Source organism: Cyprinodon tularosa, unplaced genomic scaffold, assembly GCF_016077235.1.
Source record: "Cyprinodon tularosa strain WSP-4 unplaced genomic scaffold, ASM1607723v1 ctg430, whole genome shotgun sequence".
In the NCBI taxonomy this organism is placed as follows: Eukaryota; Metazoa; Chordata; class Actinopteri; order Cyprinodontiformes; family Cyprinodontidae; genus Cyprinodon; species Cyprinodon tularosa.
The window spans coordinates 177,251-204,328 of NW_024039153.1; the positions used below are offsets into that span (position 1 = coordinate 177,251).

Consider the following 27,078-nt stretch of genomic DNA (forward strand, 5'->3'; position numbering starts at 1 on the left):
TAGACATTAACAAAAAATAATGGTAGTTTGCAAACTTGCAATAGTATTGGATGAACACCTACTTTCTTTAGGTACCTCTGTAGAGCTTCACGGGTCTGCAGAAAGTACAGTGAAAAGATGTATTGATGCTTAATCTAAACATATGGGGTCCTACCATTTCTGTTAACTTACCATCTTGTCTCCCAAGCAGGTGGTCAACAAAATGAAAAAACCCTGCAATTGAAAGAAATAACTTTTACAGAAAATACTCCTTGTTAAGTTCTTAAATTGCATATATCATCTGAACTCTACCTGGAAGCCATTTAGCAGGTTAAAGATGTAGTTGACTGCGTAAGCTATGTCTCCGCTTGTGAGATCAAGAGCCAGCATGGCAAATCCAAAGATCCACGTCACGCCAAAGATCGGGGTCAGGAGGACAACGGTTCTAAGCACCGTTTTGGCAGCCGCTTTCTCCTCCTCTGCCGAAATATCAGTTTTTTTGCTGATTTCTGCGTGATGACTTATGAGCTTCATGATAACCACAAGCATCGAGAAAATGTTGATGAAAACAATCACTCCGACTGGAATGATGAATGTGAAAATGCTTCCCTTAAAAAGTCCGGCATAAACCAGCCAGCAGGAGTCTTTTGAGTAGTACATGCCCTCCGCTCCACCATTGTTGGTGAGAAACGTGATAAAGACAATAAGCAAGGGGCAAACATAGCCAATCAGTAACGAGAACCTGAGGTAATTTTTCTTGCTCACCTTGTGGAACAAAAAGACTGCTCGATGAAGGAGTGTGGCGCTCAGACAAAACATCCAAAAGAACATGGCCAGAAAGCAAAAATGCTTCAGGACCACGGAGGTCCGACACCAGAGGTCTGAAATCCCCTTTGGCTGAGAAGATGCCAAAAAGCAAAGGTCAGCAATGAGCAAACACAGAGAAATGTTCACATGGGCAGTGTGGCGTAAATATGAAGTGCTTGTCTTGACAACGTCGCTCCAGACAATGAACTCTATCGCGAGGTTGATGATGAGGGACAACACTGACACTGACAAAGCTGCATAGGTTACATAGGTTAAGCCAGGGACGTCCAGGGGCTTCTTGGACATTAGAATGGAAAATGAGGAAAGATGTTTACAGACGCAGCTGCTCTCCTTGAATGGCCCCAGCCATTCACATCCATCCGTTGACCACCCTTTAAGCTTAGTGTCCCAAAACACACACTTTAACTCAACGTTGCGAGGTCTTGGGTTGATCAGTTTAAATTCAATGGTAATATGATCGATACTTTTGTTTTCTGCAGTTGCGGAAACCACAATACTGTTAGGCTCCGATTCGTTTTTGTTATAGGGCAAATAGTTCTGCAAGTTTCTAAATGTAGCTGTTTTAACTTCACCAGCATTTGAAATAGAAATCGTGACATCGAAACTAGACACTGAACAGGTTTCCGCACTCTTGTTACAAACATCCACTATCAGATTTTCCTTTGGTATATTTGTTATGTTTGATCTCTTAATGAATTTCTCAACAGCAATCATGTAGGTCTCAGCAACTGTTGATGACTTGTTCTCAGGAGGAGTTGCATTCCATGAGCTTTCAAGACTCTTATTCAGCAGATGACTGGATGAGATTATAAAATCCTAAAAGCAAAAAAAAAAAACATAATTTCATGTCATTATTTTAAATATATCTGTGATATATAACAAGCACTGTATATACACTACTGTTCAACAGTTTGGTGTCACCCAAACAATTTTGTTTTTTCCTGAAAAGTCCCATTTATTCAACACCATATGTTGTGAAATGAATAAAAAATAGAGTCAAGACATTGACAAGTTTAGAAATAATGATTTGTATTTGAAATAAAAGCATTTTTTGACATCAAACTTTGCTTTCGTCAAAGAATCCTCCATTTGCAGCAATTCCAGCATTGCAGACCTTTGGCATCCTAGCTGTTAATCTGTTGAGGTAATCTGGAGAAATTGCCCCCCACGCTTCCAGAAGCAGCTCCCACCAGTTGGATTGGTTGGATGGGCACTTCTTGCGTTCCATACGGTCAAGCTGCTCCCACAACAGCTCAATGGGGTTCAGATCTGGTGACTGCGCTGGCCACTCCATTACCGATAGAATACCAGCTGCCTGCTTCTGCTCTAAATAGTTCTTGCACAATTTGGAGGTGTGTTTAGGGTCATTGTCCTGTTGTAGGATGAAATTGGCTCCAATCAAGCGCTGTCCAATGGGTATTGCATGGCATTGCAAAATGGAGTGATAGCCTTCCTTATTCAGAATCCCTTTTACCCTGTACAAATCTCCCACCTTACCAGCACCAAAGCAACCCCAGACCATCACATTACCTCCACCATGCTTAACAGATGGCGTCAGGCATTCTTCCAGCATCTTTTCATTTGTTCTGCGTCTCACAAACGTTCTTCTTTGTGATCCAAACACCTCAAACTTGGATTCTTCCGTCCACAACCCTTTTTTTCCAGTCTTCCTCTGTCCAATGTCTGTGTTCTTTTGCCCATCTTAATCTTTTTCTTTTATTGGCCAGTCTCAGATATGGCTTTTTCTTTGCCAATCTGCCCTGAAGCCCAGAATGCTGCAGCCGCCTCTTCACTGTAGATGTTGACACTGGTGTTTTGTGGCTACTATTTAATGAAGATGCCAGTTGGGGACCTGTGAGGCGTCTGTTTCTCAAACTAGAGACTCTAATGTACTTATCTTCTTGCTCAGTTGTGCAACGCAGCCTCCCACTTCTTTTTCTACTCTGGTTAGAGCCTGTTTGTGCTGTCCTCTGAATGGAGTAGTACACACCGTTGTAGGAAATCTTCAATTTCTTAGCAATTTCTCGCATGGAATAGCCTTAATTTCTAAGAACAAGAATAGACTGTCGAGTTTCAGATGAAAGTTCTCTTTTTCTGGCCATTTTGAGCGTTTAATTGACCCCACAAATGTGATGCTCCAGAAACTCAATCTGCTCAAAAGAAGGTCAGTTTTGTAGCTTCTGTAACGAGCTAAACTGTTTTCAGATGTGTGAACATGATTGCATAAGGGTTTTCTAATCATTAATTAGCCTTCTGAGCCAATGAGCAAACACATTGTACCATTAGAACACTGGAGTGATAGTTGCTGGAAATGGGCCTCTATACATCTATGTAGATATTGCACCAAAACCCAGACATTTGCAGCTAGAATAGTCATTTACCACATTAGCAATGTATAGAGTGTATTTCTTTAAGGTTAAGACTAGTTTAAAGTGTTTTCCTTTAAAAATAAGGACATTTCAATGTGACCCCTAACTTTTGAACGGTAGTGTATATATATATATATATATATATATATATATATATATATATATATATATATATATATATATATATATATATATATATATATATATATATATATATATATATATATATATACATTTATGGGTCTACTTGATGAAGACCTTTTTTTCTTCCAGCTTTCATTGTCACTACACTGACAAGTACAGAGCAATGAAATTGACTCTCTACATTTAACCAATGCCCTTGCAGAGCAGTGGGCTGCCATTGCTTGGCACCTGGAGACCTATAGATTCATTGGCTTTAGAAAGAATTGAGTTTAGCTAAATCATCTTGAGAATTTCATTGCTTCTAGATGGAGACATAACTGTTTAAATGTAGCAGAAGAGATAGCACAAAATCAAAAGTTCAGGGAGAGCACACATCAATAAAGATTTAAATACTCCCTGCTATTGTGACAGTACGTAAGCTGAGAGCGGTTGTGTCCCTCTGATAGTTTTTCACAACAGTTTTCTCAAGAAAACAAGTTAATTTTCTCATTATTTAAAGATAAAAAGTCGTTTTCTCATCATAACGAGATGATTGGTGTGTGTTAAAACTGATTACATCCTTCAATACCACAACAGCGGGAGAGGATTCATAGGTATAAACCATGGCAGGCTATGTGTAATTCTGTTGCTAATACCGTGTTTATCTCTTAAGTAACAAGACGATGTTGTTGGTTTGATGATTTGCTTCGACTTCTGATTCATAAGCAATAAACCTATGCCTCTGACGCCTTAGCTCATGTTGTTTTTGAACTTATTTTCAAAAGCTGCCATTAATACTGCCTTTCCTGTAGAACCAAGAAGCCCTTAAAAATATTTGTGTCTTATAACAGAGAAGCCTTAAAGACCTTTAGCATCAAAAGCATCACACCTGATTACTATCAGAAGAAATTCACCAACAGATGAGAAGCAGTCATTAAAATCTGTGATCTAAAGTTTTGAATGTTGAACAACAGTGAACCTTCCCAACAGTACTCAGTTACTCCCAAGAGCTCATCGGTGACTCAACCACGAGGCTCTAGAGAAGCCTTGTGGGTCACAGTGGCCAAAGTTAAGTGTTCATGATTCAACAATAAGAAAGAAGCTGGGTAAAAAATGAAATGAGGAAAAGAACAATACTGTAATATATTTTGAACAAAATATTACAGTTTACTTAATAATTCAAGATCTAAATGCTCTTGAATTATTAAGAGATGGTTGAGGTTTGACACTCACTTCAATTGATGTTCTATTCATCTGGTTTTCCCCTTGTAACTTATCTTCAATGGTAGAAATTACATCCACCGATGCTTCCAAGTTGGCATAACCAGGTAATTTTGATGTCGTAGTGATAGTCTCAAACTCATGAAGTACTTCTGCAGCATTTTCTTTCAATACACCAAGTCCAATGTCACTAATCTGCAAGAGAGGAACGATAAAAGGTTATTATTGTGTGATCATCAGCAACTCATTTAACCAGCGGACAGATATGACAATAATTTAAACTAAATATCTTTTGTCAAAACTTTTATTCATTGGACAGTTTTATTAATGTTGGAAAAAATAACTATGAAGCTCTTAGCAAGCTTCTTCAAAATGAAGTTCTGAACAGCGATAGAAAGTTAAGTTCACGTACTCTGGCTTTTTCCAGCACATTGTTGAGGTCCTCTTCAATACATTCTGAAACCTCCTCATCCCAAGTTGCAACACCATTGCTGAAAGGATTATGAAAATGTTAATGAAACTGTTTAACACACACAAACCCCCCCAACACACACACACACACACACACACATGTTGTGTCACAATATCCTTGTGGGGACCTTCCATTGACTTCCATTCATTTCCCACTAATTTCTATGGCCTAACCCTAACCATTACCGACACATACCTATCCCTAAACCTAACCTAAACTCAATTCACACCTTAGTCCTAAACAGAGATGGGAAGTAACGAAGTACAAATACTTCGTTACTGTACTCAAGTAGATTTTTCTGATATTTTTACTTTACTTTACTACTTATTTTTATGGCGACTTTTTACTTCTACTCCTTACATTTTTACACAAATATCTGTACTTTCTACTCCTTACATCTTAAAAAATTGGCTCGTTACTTTAGTTTTGAATAAATTCAATGGAGTTACCGTTATTATTTTTCACGCCATCAATACCAAATTCAATCTAATTGGTTGGGAATCTACGTTGCATTTGACGCACCACTACAAGATGAATCGACAGATTCGGCGGTATTCATTCGCGGCAAATCATTGCAGCTTGGTGGCGGTGGCGTTAGCATAGTAGCATGGACGACGAGATGATTGAAAATTAACACAACGGAGATCTAGTCCTATTGGCAGACATCCATTTAAAATGTAGGCAACGGCATTAAAAAAGTGGTTTCTACTTTTACTTTTATACTTTAAGTAAATTTACAAGCCTGTACTTTGTTACTTTTACTTGAGTAAAGAAGTTTAATCAGTACTTCCACTTTTACCAGAGTATTTTTTAACACAAGTATCTGTACTTTTACTCAAGTACGGAAAGTGAGTACTTTTGCCATCTCTGGTCCTAAACCTAACCCCCACCCCAAGAAGAGAAACTTTCCTTATGGGGACCAGTTGTTGGTCCCCACAAGTACCTATGAGTCCCCAAAATGTAGCATATTCCTAGGAAATTGTCCCCACCAGTTATTAAAGACATGGCCACACCCACACACACACACACAGACACAGCTGTGATTTCATGACGTATGGGGACACTTCATTGACTTGCATTCAAATTATATGGCCTAACCTAGACCTTACCATAACCCTAACAATTACCAAAACATACCCATCAGGACAGAACTTTACCATATGGGGACCAATGCAATGTCCCCATATGTTCCTGTAAGTCCACACATGTGGATGGGAATCTACGTTGCATTTGACGCACCACTACAAGATGAATCGACAGATTCGGCGGTATTCATTGGCGGCAAATCATTGCAGCTTGGTGGCGGTGGCGTTAGCATAGTAGCATGGACGACGAGATGATTGAAAATTAACACAACGGAGATCTAGTCCTATTGGCAGACATCCGTTTAAAATGTAGGCAACGGCATTAAAAAAGTGGTTTCTACTTTTACTTTTATACTTTAAGTAAATTTACAAGCCTGTACTTTGTTACTTTTACTTGAGTAAAGAAGTTTAATCAGTACTTCCACTTTTACCAGAGTATTTTTTAACACAAGTATCTGTACTTTTACTCAAGTACGGAAAGTGAGTACTTTTGCCATCTCTGGTCCTAAACCTAACCCCCACCCCAAGAAGAGAAACTTTCCTTATGGGGACCAGTTGTTGGTCCCCACAAGTACCTATGAGTCCCCAAAATGTAGCATATTCCTAGGAAATTGTCCCCACCAGTTATTAAAGACATGGCCACACCCACACACACACACACAGACACAGCTGTGATTTCATGACGTATGGGGACACTTCATTGACTTGCATTCAAATTATATGGCCTAACCTAGACCTTACCATAACCCTAACAATTACCAAAACATACCCATCAGGACAGAACTTTACCATATGGGGACCAATGCAATGTCCCCATATGTTCCTGTAAGTCCACACATGTGGGTGTTGGAAAATACCTGCTCCACATTGTAGGTACAGCACGGCCCCAGCACGGATGGGGCATCGAGAGAGTGTCTAACGCCTAACCGCTAAGAAATACCCAAATACGCAAATACCCTAGACCTAACCTAAACTCAATTCACACCTTAGATCTAAACCTTACCCCCACCGCAAGAACAGAACTTCGCCTGATGGGGACCAGTCTTTAAACCCCACAAGTACCTATAAGTACCTATGAGTTCCCAAAATGTAGCATATTCCTGGGAAATTGTCTCCACCAGGTAACAAAGACATGGCCACACACACACACACACACACACACACACAAAGAATTGTTCTGTTGAGAACTGCAGCTTTCAATACATTTTCATGAATGAAATAAACCATGAGAAGTTTTCATTAAATTTGTGAAAAGAAGAAAAGGTTTCAAATCTTACTTTAATGAACATTTTCGCTTTCTTTTTCCAGCCTTTTCACTGCATTTTAGTTCTGCTGTGAAATCGGCTTTGGTCCGGCTCCAGTCACCTTCCGGTGCACAGAACGGATCGTTCACTGTTATAATTCACAATGAATTAAAGAGAATTTTCATTCAGAATTAAGTGTTTTTCTTTTCAAAAGTGAAACACAAAGATGTTTTTCAAATAAATTGTGATATATTTCAGAGGTTTAGTAGTGTCAATGTTCACGATTATGAATTACAGCGAATGAAAAATACAGTACTCTGCAAAACCAGTAACAGAGTGAGAAAATAGAAACTTCTGTCCAAGAAAAAGTATGATAATGTACTGTACAGTACATGAACTCATTACTCATTTGGGGTTGCTTTGCATTATTTACTGCATTAATGAACTATGACATGAGGGTGCTGCTGAAGTTTCATGGAAGCCCCATACTTTAATAAGGACCCTCCACAGGTATTGGTACTTTTGTAGGTGGGTCACAATTACTGATGGAAACATTTTACTTAGCAACATAAAGCTTACGAGCAGAAGGAAGACTGTTGCCCTCTAATAGCTGCAAGTGACCAACAGCATAGATGCTGGACTTGATAAAACTCAGCGGACATTTACACATTTCATACCCCCCTCTTTCTAGAAAATGTTAAATGTTTGTTCTTATTTTCTACTAATACTTTATCTCAAATGTTTTATCGTGTCATTTCACTTTTATTTGGGAAGTCTGTGTGCCGCTACCATTTATGACAAGATCTTTGTTAAAAAAAAAAAAAAAAAAAAGACAGACAGATCTAACTAGATAAATAAAGGGTACACACATACCCTATATTTATCTAAATTACTTAATCATCTAGAATCATTAAAATTAATAAAGTTATAGATACATAATATTATATATTGGGTAAGTGTTGGCCTGGTGGTTAGAGCAGTGCGTTTGTGCTCTGAAAAGGTTGCAAGTATCCGGTTCGATCCCCACAGCCTGCACTCTGGGTTCCTTAGCAAAACCCTTAACCCCAGACTGCTCCCTGGGTGCCGCACAATGGCAGGGGATGTGTTAAATGCAGAATGAATTTCCCCATTCTGGGACAATAAAGACATTTACATTCACATTCTGTATGGAATAAATGTAATTTTCTTTAATAAAACATTGTAATCTATCTTTAGGTTCTAAGTTTAAAATAAAATTACAAACTGATACATACCATAAATCACTTCGATCTTCATATCTCTAGTTTGACTTTGATTACATATATTTTTCATAGTGCATGATACTGCTGGAGAACCCGAACCATTTGAGTTTTCTTTACAGTTCACTACTTTCTGAGCTTGATAAGTCAGTGTTTGTCCATCTGTTAATGTAAATAAACAGGATAATTAATGATATATATATATACATATACATATATATATAACAGTGAGGAAAGTAAGTATTTGAACATCCTGCTATTTTGCAAGTTCTCCCACTTAGAAATCATAGAGGGTTCTTAAATTGTCATCGTAGGCGCATGTCGACTGTGAGAGACATAATCTAAAGTTGTATTTTGGTCTCATCTGACCACATGATTTTCTCCCATGGCTCCTCTGGATCATCCAAATTGTCATTGGCAAACTGTTTAACAGGGGAACCCTCCGTGCCATGCAAGATATCTAACCATGACGTCTTAATGTATTACCAACAGTAACCTTGGAAAGGGTGGTCCCAGCTCTTTTCAGATCATTGACCAGTATTGTAGTTCTGGGCTGATTTCTAATTTTTCCTAGGATCATTGAGACTCCGTTAGGTGAGACCTTGCATGGAGCCCCAGTCCAAGGTGGATTTACAGTCATGTTTACCTTCTTCCATTTTCTAATGATTGCTCCAAGAGTGGACCTTTTTTCTCCAAGCTGCTCGGCAATTTCCCCGTAGCCCTTCCCTGCCTTGTGTAGGTGCATAATTTTGTCTCTAGTGTTTTTGGACAGCTTTGGTCCTGGTCATGTTATTAGCTGGATTCTTACTGATTGTATGGGGTGACCGGGGGGCTTTATGCAGCTAACAAGCTCAAACAGGTGCATCTAATTTAGGAATTTAAATGGCGTGAAGGTGGACATTTTGAAGACAGACTAACAGGTCTTTGAGGGTCAGAACTCTAACTGATAGATAAGTGCTCAAATACTTATTTGCAGCTGTATCAGACAAATAAATAGTTTAAAAAATCACATATTGTGGTTTCTTGTGGTTTTTAGATTATGAATCTCAAAAGAGCAGGACGTTCAAATGCTTATTTGATTCACTGTACAAACACACACATACATACATACATACATACATACATACATACATACATACATACATACATACATACATACATACATACATACGTACATACGTACATACATACGTACGTACATTCGTACGTACATACATACGTACGTACGTACATACATACATACATACGTACATACGTACATACATACATACGTACATACATACGTACATACATAGATACGTACATAGATACATACGTACATACATACATACATACGTACGTACATGCATGCATACTTACGTACATACATACGTACATACCTGCGTACATACATACATACATACGTACAGACATACTTACGTACATACATACGTACATACATGCGTACGTACATACATACATACTTACGTACATACATACATACATACGTACATACATACGTACATACATACTTACGTACATACATACATACGTACATACATACTTACGTACATACATACGTACATACATGCGTACGTACATACATACATACATACGTACATACATACTTACGTACATACATATGTACATACGTACGTACGTACATACATACAAACATACGTACATACATATGTACATACGTACGTACGTACATACATACAAACATACGTACATACATACTTACGTACATACATACGTACATACATGCGTACGTACATACATACATACATACGTACATACGTACATACATACGTACATACGTACATACATACATACGTACATACATACGTACATACATAGATACGTACATACATACATACGTACATACATACATACATACGTACGTACATGCATGCATACTTACGTACATACATACGTACATACCTGCGTACATACATACATACATACGTACAGACATACTTACGTACATACATACGTACATACATGCGTACGTACATACATACATACGTACATACATACTTACGTACATACATATGTACATACGTACGTACGTACATACATACAAACATACGTACATACATATGTACATACGTACGTACGTACATACATACAAACATACGTACATACATACTTACGTACATACATACGTACATACATGCGTACGTACATACATACGTACGTACGTACATACATACATACATACGTACATACGTACATACATACATACGTACATACATACGTACATACATAGATACGTACATACATACATACGTACATACATACATACATACGTACGTACATGCATGCATACTTACGTACATACATACGTACATACCTGCGTACATACATACATACATACGTACAGACATACTTACGTACATACATACGTACATACATGCGTACGTACATACATACATACGTACATACATACTTACGTACATACATATGTACATACGTACGTACGTACATACATACAAACATACGTACATACGTACGTACGTACGTACGTACATACATACAAACATACGTACATACATACTTACGTACATACATACGTACATACATGCGTACGTACATACATACATACTTACGTACATACATACATACATACGTACATACATACGTACATACATACTTACGTACATACATACATACGTACATACATACTTACGTACATACATACGTACATACATGCGTACGTACATACATACATACATACGTACATACATACTTACGTACATACATATGTACATACGTACGTACGTACATACATACAAACATACGTACATACATATGTACATACGTACGTACGTACATACATACAAACATACGTACATACATACTTACGTACATACATACGTACATACATGCGTACGTACATACATACATACATACGTACATACGTACATACATACATACGTACATACATAGATACGTACATACATACATACATACGTACATACATACATACGTACGTACATGCATACATACTTACGTACATACATACGTACATACCTGCGTACATACATACATACATACATACGTACAGACATACTTACGTACATACATACGTACATACATGCATACGTACATACATACATACTTACGTACATACATACGTACAAACATGCATACGTACATACATACATACTTACGTACATACATACGTACATACATATGTACATACATGCATACGTACATACATACATACATACGTACATACATACTTACGTACATACATACATACGTACATACATACTTACGTACATACATACGTACATACATGTGTACATACATACATACATACATACGTACATACATACTTACGTACATACATACGTACATACATGCGTACGTACATACATACATACTAACGTACATACATACATACGTACATACATACGTACATACATATGTACATACATGCCTACGTACATACATACATACATACGTACATACATGCGTACGTACATACATACGTACATACATACATACGTGTATATATACTTACGTACATACATACGTACATACATGCGTACGTACATACATACATACATACGTACATATATACGTACATACATACGTACATACATGCGTACGTACATACATACATACGTACATACATACTTACATACATACATACTTACGTACATACATACATACATACGTACATACATACGTACATACATACATACTTACGTACATACATACATACATACGTACATACATACGTACATACATACTTACGTACATACATACATACGTACATACATACTTACGTACATACATACATACGTACATACATACGTACATACATGCGTACGTACATACATACATACTTACGTACATACATACATACGTACATACATATATACGTACATACATATGTACATACATGCCTACGTACATACGTACATACATGCGTACGTACATACATACATACATACGTACATACATACTTACGTACATACATACATATGTACATACATACGTACATACATACTTACGTACATACATACATATGTACATACATACGTACATACATACTTATGTACATACATACATGCGTACGTACATACATACATACGTACATACATACTTACGTACATACATACGTACATACATACGTACATACATGCGTACGTACATACATACATACTTACGTACATACATACGTACATACATACATACATACGTACATACATGCGTACGTACATACATACATACTTACGTACATACATACATACGTACATACATACGTACATACATGCGTACGTACATACATACATACTTACGTACATACATACATACGTACATACATATATACGTACATACATATGTACATACATGCCTAGGTACATACATACGTACATACATGCGTACGTACATACATACATACATACGTACATACATACTTACGTACATACATACATATGTACATACATACGTACATACATACTTACGTACATACATACATATGTACATACATACGTACATACATACTTACGTACATACATACATACATACATGCGTACGTACATACATACATACATACGTACATACGTACATACATACTTACGTACATACATACGTACATACATGCGTACGTACATACATATGTACATACATACTCACGTACATACATATGTACATACATGCGTACGTACATACATACATACTTACGTACATACATACATACGTACATACATACGTACATACATGCGTACGTACATACATACATACTTACGTACATACATACATACGTACATACATACGTACATACATGCGTACGTACATACATATATACTTACGTACATACATACATACGTACATACATACGTACATACATGCGTACGTACATACATACATACTTACGTACATACATACATACGTACATACATACGTACGTACATACATACATACTTACGTACATACATACATACGTACATACATATATACGTACATACATATGTACATACATGCCTACGTACATACATACATACATACGTACATACATGCGTACTTACATACATACATACATACGTACATACATACTTACGTACATACATACATATGTACATACATACGTACATACATACTTACGTACATACAAACATACGTACATACGTACATACTTACGTACATACATACGTACATACATACATACGTACATACATGCGTACGTACATACATACATACTTACGTACATACATACATACGTACATACATACGTACATACATGCGTACGTACATACATACATACTTACGTACATACATACGTACATACATACGTACATACATGCGTACGTACATACATACATACTTACGTACATACATACATACGTACATACATGCGTACGTACATACATACATACTTACGTACATACATACATACATACGTACATACATACGTACATACATGCGTACATACATAAATACATACTTATGTACATACATACATACGTACATACATACGTACATACATGCGTACGTACATACATACATACTTACGTACATACATACATACATACATACGTACATACATATGTACATACATAGATACGTACATACATAAATACATACATACGTACATATATACATACATACGTACGTACATGCATACATACTTACGTATATACATACGTACATACCTGCGTACATACATACAAACGTACAGACATACTTACGTACATACATACGTACATACATGCATACATACATACATACATACTTACGTACATACGTACATAAATGCGTACATACATACATACATACATACATACGTACATACATACGTACATACATGCGTACGTACATACATACATACTTACGTACATACATACGTACATACATGCGTACGTACATACATATATACATACATACATACTTACGTACATACATACGTACATACATACATACGTACCTACATACGTACATACATACGTACATACATACATACTTACGTACATACATACGTACATACATACGTACGTACATACATACGTACATACATGCGTACGTACATACATACATACTTACTTACATACATACATACGTACATACATACGTACATACATGCGTACATACATGCGTACGTACATACATACGTACATACATACATACATACATACATACATACATACATACATACGTACATACATACGTACATACATGCGTACGTCCATACATACATACTTACGTACATACATACGTACATACATGCGTACGTACATACATACATACTTACGTACATACATACATACGTACATACATACGTACATACATACTTACGTACATACATACTTACGTACATACATACGTACATACATGCGTACGTACATACATACATACGTACATACATACTTACATACATACATACGTACATACATGAGTACGTACATACATACATACGTACATACATACGTACATACATGCATACATACATACATACATACTTACGTACATACGTACATACATGCGTACATACATACATACATACATACATACGTACATACATACGTACATACATGCGTACGTACATACATACATACTTACGTACATACATACGTACATACATGCGTACGTACATACATATATACATACATACATACTTACGTACATACATACGTACATACATACATACGTACATACATACGTACATACATGCGTACGTACATACATACATACTTACGTACATACATACGTACATACATACGTACGTACATACATACGTACATACATGCGTACGTACATACATACATACTTACTTACATACACACATACGTACATACATACGTACAGACATGCGTACATACATGCGTACATACATGCGTACGTACATACATACGTACATACATACATACATACATACATACATACGTACATACATACGTACATACATGCGTACGTCCATACATACATACTTACGTACATACATACGTACATACATGCGTACGTACATACATACATACTTACGTACATACATACATACATACATACTTACGTACATACATACGTACATACATGCGTACGTACATACATACATACGTACATACATACTTACATACATACATACGTACAGACATGAGTACGTACATACATACATACGTACATACATACTTACGTACATACATATGTACATACATGCGTACGTACATACATACAAACATACGTACATACATACTTACGTACATACATACGTACATACATGCGTACGTACATACATACATACTTACGTACATACATACATACGTACATACATACGTACATACATACATACAATACATACATTACATACGATACATACGATACATAAGATACATACAGACATACATATATACATACATACATACATACATACATACATACATACATACGATATATACATACATACGATACATACATACATACATACGATACATACATACATACATACGTACATACATACATACGTACATACGTACATACATACATACATACGTACATACATACGTACATACATACATACGTACATACATGCGTACGTACATACATACATACTTACGTACATACATACATACGTACATACATACGTACATACATACATACGTACATACATACATACAATACATACATTACATACGATACATACGATACATAAGATACATACAGACATACATATATACATACATACATACATACATACATACGATATATACATACATACGATACATACATACATACATACGATACATACATACATACGTACATACATACATACGTACATACGTACATACATACATACGTACATACATACGTACATACATACATGAGTACACACATACGTACGTACGTACATACATACATACATACATACGTACATACGTACATATATACATACGTACATACATACGTACGTACATACATACATAAGTACATACATACATACATACATACGTACATACATACATACATACATATGTACGTACATACATACGTACGTACATGAATACATACTTACGTACATACATACGTACATACATGCGTACGTACGTACATGCATACGTACATACATGCGTACGTACATACATACGTACATACATGCGTACGTACATACATACATACATACGTACACACATACTTACGTACATACATACATACGTACATACATACTTACGTACATACATACATACATACATGCGTACGTACATACATACATACATACATACATACTTACGTACATACATACGTACATACATACTTACGTACATACATATGTACATACATGCGTACGTACATACATACATACTTACGTACATACATACATACATACGTACATACATACGTACATACATGCGTACGTACATACATACATACTTACGTACATACATACGTACATACATACATACGTACATACATACGTACATACATGCGTACGTACATACATACATACTTACGTACATACATACATACGTACATACATACGTACATGCATGCGTACGTACATAGATACATACTTACGTACATACATACGTAAATACATACATACGTACATACATACGTACATACATGCGTACGTACATACATACATACTTACGTACATACATACATACGTACATACATGCGTACGTACATACATACATACTTACGTACATACATACATGCGTACATACATACATACATACATGCGTACATACATACATACATACTTATGTACATACATACTTACGTACATACATACGTACATACATGCGTACGTACATACATACATACTTACGTACATACAAACATACGTATATACATACGTACATACATGCGTACGTACATACATACATACTTACGTACATATATACGTACATACATACGTACATACATACATAAGTACATACATGCGTACGTACATACATACGTACATACATGCGTACATACGTACATACATATATACATACGTACATACATACTTACGTACATACATACATACGTACATACATACGTACATACATACTTACGTACATACATACATACATACATGCGTACGTACATACATACATACATACGTACATACATACTTACGTACATACATACATACGTACATACATACATACATACATACTTACGTACATACATACATACATACATGCGTACGTACATACATACGTACATACATACTTACGTACATATATACGTACATACATACGTACATACTTACGTACATGCGTACGTACATACATGCGTACGTACATACGTACATACATACGTACATACATGCGTACATACATGCATACATACATACATACATGCATACATACATACATACATGCATACATACATGCATACATACATGCATACATACATGCATACATACATACATACATACATACATATGATACATACATACATACATACATACATACATACGATACATACGATACATACATACATACATACTTACGTACATACATACGTACATACATACATATGTACATACATACGTACATACATGCGTACGTACATACATATATACATACATACATACTTACGTACATACATACGTACATACATACATACGTACATACATGCGTACGTACATACATACCTACTTACGTACATACATGCGTACGTACATACATACATACGTACATACATACTTACATACATACATACGTACAGACATGAGTACGTACATACATACATACGTACATACATACTTACGTACATACATATGTACATACATGCGTACGTACATACATACAAACATACGTACATACATACTTACGTACATACATACGTACATACATGCGTACGTACATACATACATACTTACGTACATACATACATACGTACATACATACGTACATACATACATACGTACATACATACATACAATACATACATTACATACGATACATACGATACATAAGATACATACAGACATACATATATACATACATACATACATACATACATACATACATACATACGATACATACATACATACGATACATACATACATACATACGATACATACATACATACATACATACATACATACATACATACATACGTACATACATGCGTACGTACATACATACATACATACATACATACATACATACTTACGTACATACATATGTACATACATACGTACATACATACATACGTACATACATACGTACATACATGCGTACGTACATACATACATACTTACGTACATACATACGTACATACATACGTACGTACATACATACGTACGTACGTACATACATACATACATACATACATACGTACATACGAACATACATACATACGTACATACATACGTACATACATACATACATACATACTTACGTACATACATACGTACATACATGCGTACGTACATACATACATACATACGTACATACATGCGTACGTACATACATACGTACATACATGCGTATGTACATACATACATACATACGTACATACATACATACGTACATACATACGTACATACATGCGTACGTACATACATACATACTTACGTACATACATACGTGCATACATACATACGTACATACATACGTCCATACATGCGTACGTACATACATACATACTTACGTACATACATACATACGTACATACATACGTACATACATGCGTACGTACATATATACATACTTACGTACATACATACATACATACGTACATACATACGTACATACATGCGTACGTCCATACATACATACTTACGTACATACATACATACGTACATACATGCGTACGTACATACATACATACTTACGTACATACACACATACGTACATACATACGTACATACATGCGTACGTACATACATACATACTTACGTACATACATACATACGTACATACATACGTACATACATACATACATACATACATGCGTACGTACATACATACGTACATACATGCGTACGTACATACATACATACATACGTACATACATACTTACGTACATACATACATACGTACATACATACGTACATACATACTTAAGTACATACATACATACATACATGCGTACGTACATACATACATACATACGTACATACATACTTACGTACATACATACATACGTACATACATACATACATACTTACGTACATACATACATACATACATGCGTACGTACATACATACATGCGTACATACATACTTACGTACATACATACGTACATACATACGTACATACTTACGTACATGCGTACATACATACATACATACGATACATACGATACATACATACATACATACATACGATACATACATACATACATACATACATACATACGATACATACGATACATACATACATACATACTTACATACATACATATGTATAAACAAGAAACTGATTTTCCTACCATCAGTGTGGTCGTTTGGAGAGACACCTTCAGTCCATTCCACAGCGTAATTTTCAGTGGTTTTCTTTATCTTACATTTCACATTGACATAAAAGATGTCCTCAGAAGTTGTGCAACGAGGAAATCTTGGCTCTGCAGAAATTTCTATCTTGGGTAGGAGGCAGACATCCAATGGCGCACTGGCTTTGTTTTTTATTATTGTTTTGTTTATATGTTGTTCAAAGAGACATATGTACTCTCCTAGGTAAATAGGAGGAGGATTCAGACAGAGGCAGCATGTGTAAAAAATATCTCACAGGATTAGACAGGCATTATATAAAAAACATTAAATCAAGATTATTTCTAATGTCCTGCTTTTTTTGACAAGTAAAGCACTAACAAAGGCACAGTAGTTGCCTAAACAATGAGAATGACTTAGTCGCAAAACACAGATTAGCGTTAAGGGAACTTGTCTTCTTAGTTTAACTAAAATGGCAAACTATTACAGAGCATTGTTACAGTTCCTCAATGTAAATCTGAGATAATGGCAACTTTTGTTAATTACATAGTTTGTTTTAGAATTGATTTAAGTTTTCCGTAATGACAGGTTTCTTCAGTTTGCTAAAGTTTTGCTTTTTGCATGTTTATGTTTTTTGAGTAAAGGCTACTGGCCTGAGATGCACTTGCCAAGGGTCACAGGTCATTCCTCAGTTGGCCCGCTATCGGCCAGAGGAACTATGATGCACACTAGGCTAAGAGAGGCATTGGCAACCTAATACCAAGAAACTTAAGCAGACTCTGGAGGACAAGAAGAGGTAGAGCTATACCTGCTAGAAATAGTACGCCTCAATTATACACACAGGCTAGTTGCATCCACATGCTATTAGAAAGGAGAAAGAACACTGTCTGTTGTCTTGGCCTTTTGGCTGGGTTATAGAAACCAGCAGCCAGTCTGCTTAATGTTCTTGACTGGAGGGAGGAAACTGGACAGGGCCCTCTGCTGGGTGACTTCTGCACCCAAATGTAAAGCAACACTGTCATGATCTGTTGATCCAGATTTTTGGTTCCGTTCAAGTTTTCACTTTCGGTTTTTAGTTAAACTGTCAGAGTTCTGCCTTCTGTTTAAGTTTATTTTTAGTTTCTTTGTAATTCTGTGTCTTTGTGAGTTGCTCTCTGTTGCTTCCTTGTGCTTGTTTCTTGGCTTATACAAGGGCGCTCTGTGTATTTGTCAAAACTGAGACCAATTTAGCTTCACAGTGTTTGTCTATTATTTAATATCTTTATAAAACACATAAAGGTCAGTGCTCATAGTAAAGCCCCTGTCACACCTTGATGATTTAGAGCAGCGTATACCTGACGTACGGAAAATCTGGCAAAAACGCTGGCATACGTTGGATAAGGTATGGGTAGGTTTTGTATAAGTTATGAGCAGCAGTACGCTGAAACACACTGGCACACGTCAACATACGGCATGTACTTCAAGAGGTATGCCAGCATATGCTCATACGTGGTGTATAAGTTACACATAAGTTATCAGATCACTGACATACGTTATGTGTAAATTACTCATAAATCATGGCATCTAGCTTATCCAAATCCTATGAGTAACTTGTTCATAACTTATGTTTAACTTATCCAGAACTTCTCTCCAACGCATATCAATGTAATTGACGTGTTCCAGACGAGGGCTGAACATGTTTCTAACTTCCAGCTACTGTATAATGGCGTATTGGAAGCGTTTTGGTATAAAGGGGGTTCACAGGAGGACAGGGTCAGTTCTCCTCCGGACTTCATCCCCATCATAGAGTGAGTGTGAAGGTGAGTGTGATGGATCCTCCCTGCGTTCACGCCCATGACCAATAAACTTCCTAGCAGACATGACTCTGAATCTGCTGCGATTGCAAACCTTTCTTTCTTTTTGTTTTGTATTCTTTCTTTTTATGGCAGGCGGTAAACAGCAGCTAGGTTAATACCCCACTGAAAGACATCTTTTTATGCATGTTAGGTACCTCTGGGCGCATTGCTTACCCACTCAGGACACTGGCTTGTGACATTTCATGGGCATTACGCTGCCATGCGTTATGCATAAGTTGGCTGTCGTTAAACAGAAGTTCTGGACTCTTTATAACTAATCTATGTATATGCCCAAAATTGAAAAAATACATAGAAAGTTCAGCTTATGACAGTGTTTTATAAGATTCTGGGACATCAGGCATACTCTGGCTAAATCAGCAAGGTGTGACAGCGCTCTGAGGAAAAAGGCAATGTTTCTTCCCAAAGGGTTACTGGACCACTAACTGGGCAGAGATTCATGCATATTATGCTTAATTTATAACTGCAGCTTTAGGGATAAGACACACAGAGCTCCATTTTTGAAAAACGATACAAAAACACATTATTTTGATAAATCAAGTTAATATCTTTGCAAGCAAAAGATATGAAATGTTGTAACGTTAACAAACATACCTTCCCAGAGTTCATCTGTTGTTTTTAATTCAATGGAGCTGTGTTTTGCTTCTTTCGTCAACGTTGAGATTCTTCCATTAGTTATAAGAAACTCTTTACCGTCTCTTTTCAGATTCCAGTTTGGCTCAGCATTCAGGTCTTCCAATGTTGTACACTGGATTTTAGTGGTAGTGTTGTACTTTACTGGTTGACTTGGTAATATCAAATTGACGACACCTGAAAGGATGAGGGATTTAAAAACTTATACTTTCTAAGAATTTATAGTCTCAAAAAAGAAAGAAAAAACCCCCCAAACAAAACCATGATAAATTTGAACATATCTTTATACTGATATAAAAAATGTTGCTTTTAGATATGAAAAAAAAAGCTTCACTACAGAGGCAGCACAAGCATGATCCCACTATACTGGTTTAATGAATGAACCTTCGTATTTGACTTCATAATTTTCCTCACTTTTAGAGAACTTGGCTAGCCTGAATATGGTTCAGGTGGCTCAGCATGTTCTAATTTTTTCCTCCTTTAACCAAACCACAAAGAAGTGTAAAAGGATCCGAACATGAGATGGCAATAAAATCTGGGAAAAAAACTAATTATTTTAAAAATTCAAAAAAAAGACAGGATGGAAATTAGTCTGAGATGCTGCCAAGTAGCTGAAAGCAACATTAAAGAAATATCTCAATATGTTTGAAAAAAGACTGATTTCTCCCAATCAGTGTTTGCCACAATTCCAAAATATACAGTGGATAAAATAAGTATTTAAACTATCACCATTTTTCTCAGTAAACAAATTTCTAGAGGTGCTATTGACATGAAGTTTCCACCAGATGTTGGTAACAATCCAAGCAATCCACACATACAACGAAATCAAACCATAGATATCCAGAAATAAAGTTATGTGTAATAAAGTGCATTGAACACACTTACTGAAATTTATTCAATACTTTGGCAGCTTCAGGATACCTCCTGTATGGAGGAATGAGTTGCATGTATTACTCAGGTGTGATTTTGGCCCATTCTTCCACACAAGCTGTCTTTAGATCGTGAAGGTTTGGCGGGTCTTCTTCTATGAACTCTGATCTTTAGTTCTTTCCAACAACAACCAACGGATCCAACACCACTTAAACACACTTCTCAACTATAGCTGTACAGAATCTGTAAACTTTTATCTGCTCTTATCTGTCATTATTTATTACTACCCCACTAACATATATCTAATCCATATCCTACTTTCCTGTATAATCTGTATATAGGTTCCGTATTTATTTAATTTTTATAGCCTCTTACAATTACTCTCAGGTTATATATTCAATTTATGGTCCATGCATACATAGTCTCTCTACACATGTAAATAAATATGTATATCCTGTATACCACTTCAGGATAGATGCAAACTACATTTCATTGCTTTGTACTTGTGACAGTGTACAATAAAGTTAAATTCTATTCTATTTCCATAGTTTTTCTGTCATGATCTGCTCTGTTTGCTCTCCCTTAATGTTTTATTTCTTTCACCTGTCGTTTTCCCTCCCTGCCTTAATTATCATTTATTCCTCTCACCTGTTTCCTTTGGTTTATATTTTCTTCAGCCTGAGCATTCAGGACCAGATCATTATTTGCTTTTCTGTTAGATCCAGTTCTCTTTATTTGATTCCAAGGTTCTTGTCCTGGATCCTGGCGGCCAGTGAATAGAGGGTTTTGTGTCTGTCTCGTCTCCTGATCGTCCACTGTTCCTCCCCTGCTGAGCCCTCTGGGTTTTTGGCTCTGTACTCGGGGAGGTTCAGTTTTTATCCAAGTAAGCCTGGCTCCAAGCTGGAGACCAGTTTAAAGGTCCTGCATTCAGTTCTGGTTCCACGTCCTGTCTCGGCTACCATCTGCCACTGTGCCTGCCCATCTGCACCTGATTCTGTCTTCTCCTGTGTGTGGCCGCCCGGTCACGCTTCCAGACCCTGTCAGACTCTGAACCTGTCTGGGAGCTTGTTTTTGCCTGGAAGCCTGGATCCTGTCACCTGTCTGCTTCTGCCTGATCTGGATCCTGCCTTTTCTGTCTGTCTCTATCTGTTCTGAATCCCTGAACAGGATCTGCTTCCTGCAAGACCTCTTGGACTGCAGCACTGGGGACACTCTTGGACTGGACTGTTAAATCAGGTAAGTGACTAACTCAGATAATCATCTTCTGTCAGATGATTGTGGTCACTTACCTGTGTTTCTCCCACAACAGAGTGTCTATGATTGGGCGGTGCCCCGCCCCCTACCTGCAGTCGCCGCAGGCCACAGATCCTAGCAGCTCCCCTTTTAGTTTTGTTTTTCATTAAATACACGTTTTGAACTTGCCCGCTGACTGTCTCTATAGAAGCAAATTGTGTTGACTTATGTTATTGTGACCTTAAGCTCACTTGGTAACACAGAGTATCAAATCTTGGCAAAAACAGGGTCTTAAAGGCCGACTCGCACGCAATCGGGTCACAGGCCAAGAAGCTTCCAGGAAGTTCTTCAGAGCGTCCAGTCGTGCACGTGCATCCACACAGTGCAATGTTGAAACTATATAAACGCCCAGATTGGAATGAGAGTTAAGAAAAAGCCAGATATGTTCTGTTGGAATGTTCAGCGCTTGATACGTGGACAGCATGTCAATTTGACCTTTAAAATAAATGCTTCTTCTTCCGTCCTGGGGCAATCAGATGATCGACTGAAGGTGTCCTGATTTTTGTGATTCTACCATTGAAAGCCACCACATCTCCTTGAATACTGGGTCCATCTGTCCTCGTTTCATGACGTTTTCTATTGGATTTGAGTCAGATGATTGGCTGGGACATTCTAGCAGCTTGATTTTATTTGTCTCAAACCTATTGAGTTTCCTTAGCAATGTGTTTGGGGTCATTGTCTTGCTGAAATGTCCACCAACGTTTAATTTTTACCATCCTGGTAGCAGATTGGTTAGGCGGTGGCAAATTCTTATCACAAATGTTTCTAGACATTTTTCCATTCATCCTTCCGTCAGTTATTTGCTGTTTGCCAGTACCATATGCTGAAGAACAGCTCCATGCCATGATGTTCCCACCTCCAAACTTGATCCATATTATGGCATCTAAAGAGTTCAATTTTGGTCTCCCAGTATTTCACAGGCTTATCAAAATGTTGTGAAACAAACTTTAAACTAGCTTCAACATGCTTTTTCTTCAGCAGTGGAGTCTTGCATGATGAGCATGCATACAGGCCATGGCGATTGAGTGCATTACTTATTTTCTTTGAAACAATTGTACCTGCTAATTCCAGCTCTTTCTGAAGCTCTCCACAAGTGGTCTTTGGCTCTTGGACAACTCTTCTGATAAATCTTTTCACCCCTCTGTCAGAAAGGGAGCGTTGGCCTAGTGGTTAGAGCAGCGTGTCTGTGCTCTGAGAAGGTTGCAAGTACCTGTTTCAATCCCTACAACCTGCAATCCACACATAGAGCAAGACCCTTAACCCCACACTGCTCCCCGGGCACCACACAATGGCAGCCCAAGGGGACGGGTTAAATGCAGAAATAAATGTATCTAATGTAAGATCAATAAAGTTAAATTATAAATATTGTGAGGAGCACCTGGTCGTGGTCGGTTCGTGGTGAAATGATCTTTCCACTTCCGGATTAAAGCCCCAACAGTGCTCACCAGAACATTCACAACTTTAGAAACTCTTGTTAAACCAATGCTGGAGATCTTGAGAAAGCTCTTTACTTTCACCCATGACATGTTTCTTGTGTGATACCAGAGTCACCTTTTTATACGTCATCATGTGGGACTGAACTAGCTGATATTAATTTGCACTGACAAGAGGCAGGACTTAATCACTGAGAGATTTCAGCCACTGTCTTGGCTTTCCATTCCTTTTTGCGCCTCCCTTTCTTCACCTGTCTAATACATTTTCCTTGTGCCATTCCTCATTATTACACATAACTTAATTTCTGGACATCAATGGTTTGATTTCCTTGTATGTGTGGATTAGATTGTTACCGACATCTGGTGAAAATGCCATCTCAATAGCGCCTCTAGAAATATTTACACAGAGAAAAATGGTCAATACTTATTTCACCCACTGTACGTATGTCTTGCACACAAACTACCCTGTATTTTACCAAGTGAACATATGCAACCAAAGAGATGCAAAGTACTTACCTGTTGTCTCCAGTATCATTTCAGCAGACAGATTCTTAGACAGCATTTTGGATTGCTCAAACAAACGTTGCGAAACATTTCCGGAGACGATCTTCATTGCGAAATTGGTGACAATGCTTCCGATACTTCAGTGAAAAACAAATAGATTCCTTTGTAACATTTTCCAAACACATCCATGTACATATTCTGCTTATTACTGTACAAAAAAGTACCTGAAGCCTTCTATTTTCAGAGAGTCAAATCCTCTTATTTCACTGTAAAAAGCTTTCATCTAAAAATAAATGAACTGGATCAAGTCATGGCTTTCTAAAAGGTATAAAATGAAAACATTTCCTGTTAATTTTATTAGAATGTATTACCAATTCCAACAGGTCATCATGACATTTCCGATAACCTGGTGACGTCTTAGAGGTCAGACAGTCTTGATACGTGGAATCTTTCATTTTCAGTTGCCCTGTGATGCCAACTATTAAAACATAAATGTTAATGGTTGGTCAGTTTCTTTTCTTTGTTTTGGGAAAGCAAACAAAACAGCAAAAGTCCAACATGCCTGCAGAGCTT

General features: G+C 36.8%; 1 protein-coding gene across 1 annotated transcript in view; it reads right to left on the reverse strand.

Moving 5' to 3' along the window:
* adgrf3a (adhesion G protein-coupled receptor F3a) overlaps positions 1-27,078 on the reverse strand; it is a 35,015-nt gene that overhangs the window by 531 nt on the left and 7,406 nt on the right. The window contains exons 6-16 of the mRNA XM_038299548.1: positions 26,730-26,788; positions 26,518-26,642; positions 22,367-22,582; positions 19,922-20,161; positions 8,575-8,721; positions 7,355-7,469; positions 4,933-5,011; positions 4,533-4,715; positions 292-1,623; positions 172-213; positions 63-95 (exon numbers count right to left, since the gene is read on the reverse strand). Of these exons, the coding sequence (XP_038155476.1) occupies positions 63-95; positions 172-213; positions 292-1,623; positions 4,533-4,715; positions 4,933-5,011; positions 7,355-7,469; positions 8,575-8,721; positions 19,922-20,161; positions 22,367-22,582; positions 26,518-26,642; positions 26,730-26,788 (2,571 nt within the window). The remainder of the gene's footprint in view (positions 1-62; positions 96-171; positions 214-291; positions 1,624-4,532; positions 4,716-4,932; positions 5,012-7,354; positions 7,470-8,574; positions 8,722-19,921; positions 20,162-22,366; positions 22,583-26,517; positions 26,643-26,729; positions 26,789-27,078) is intronic.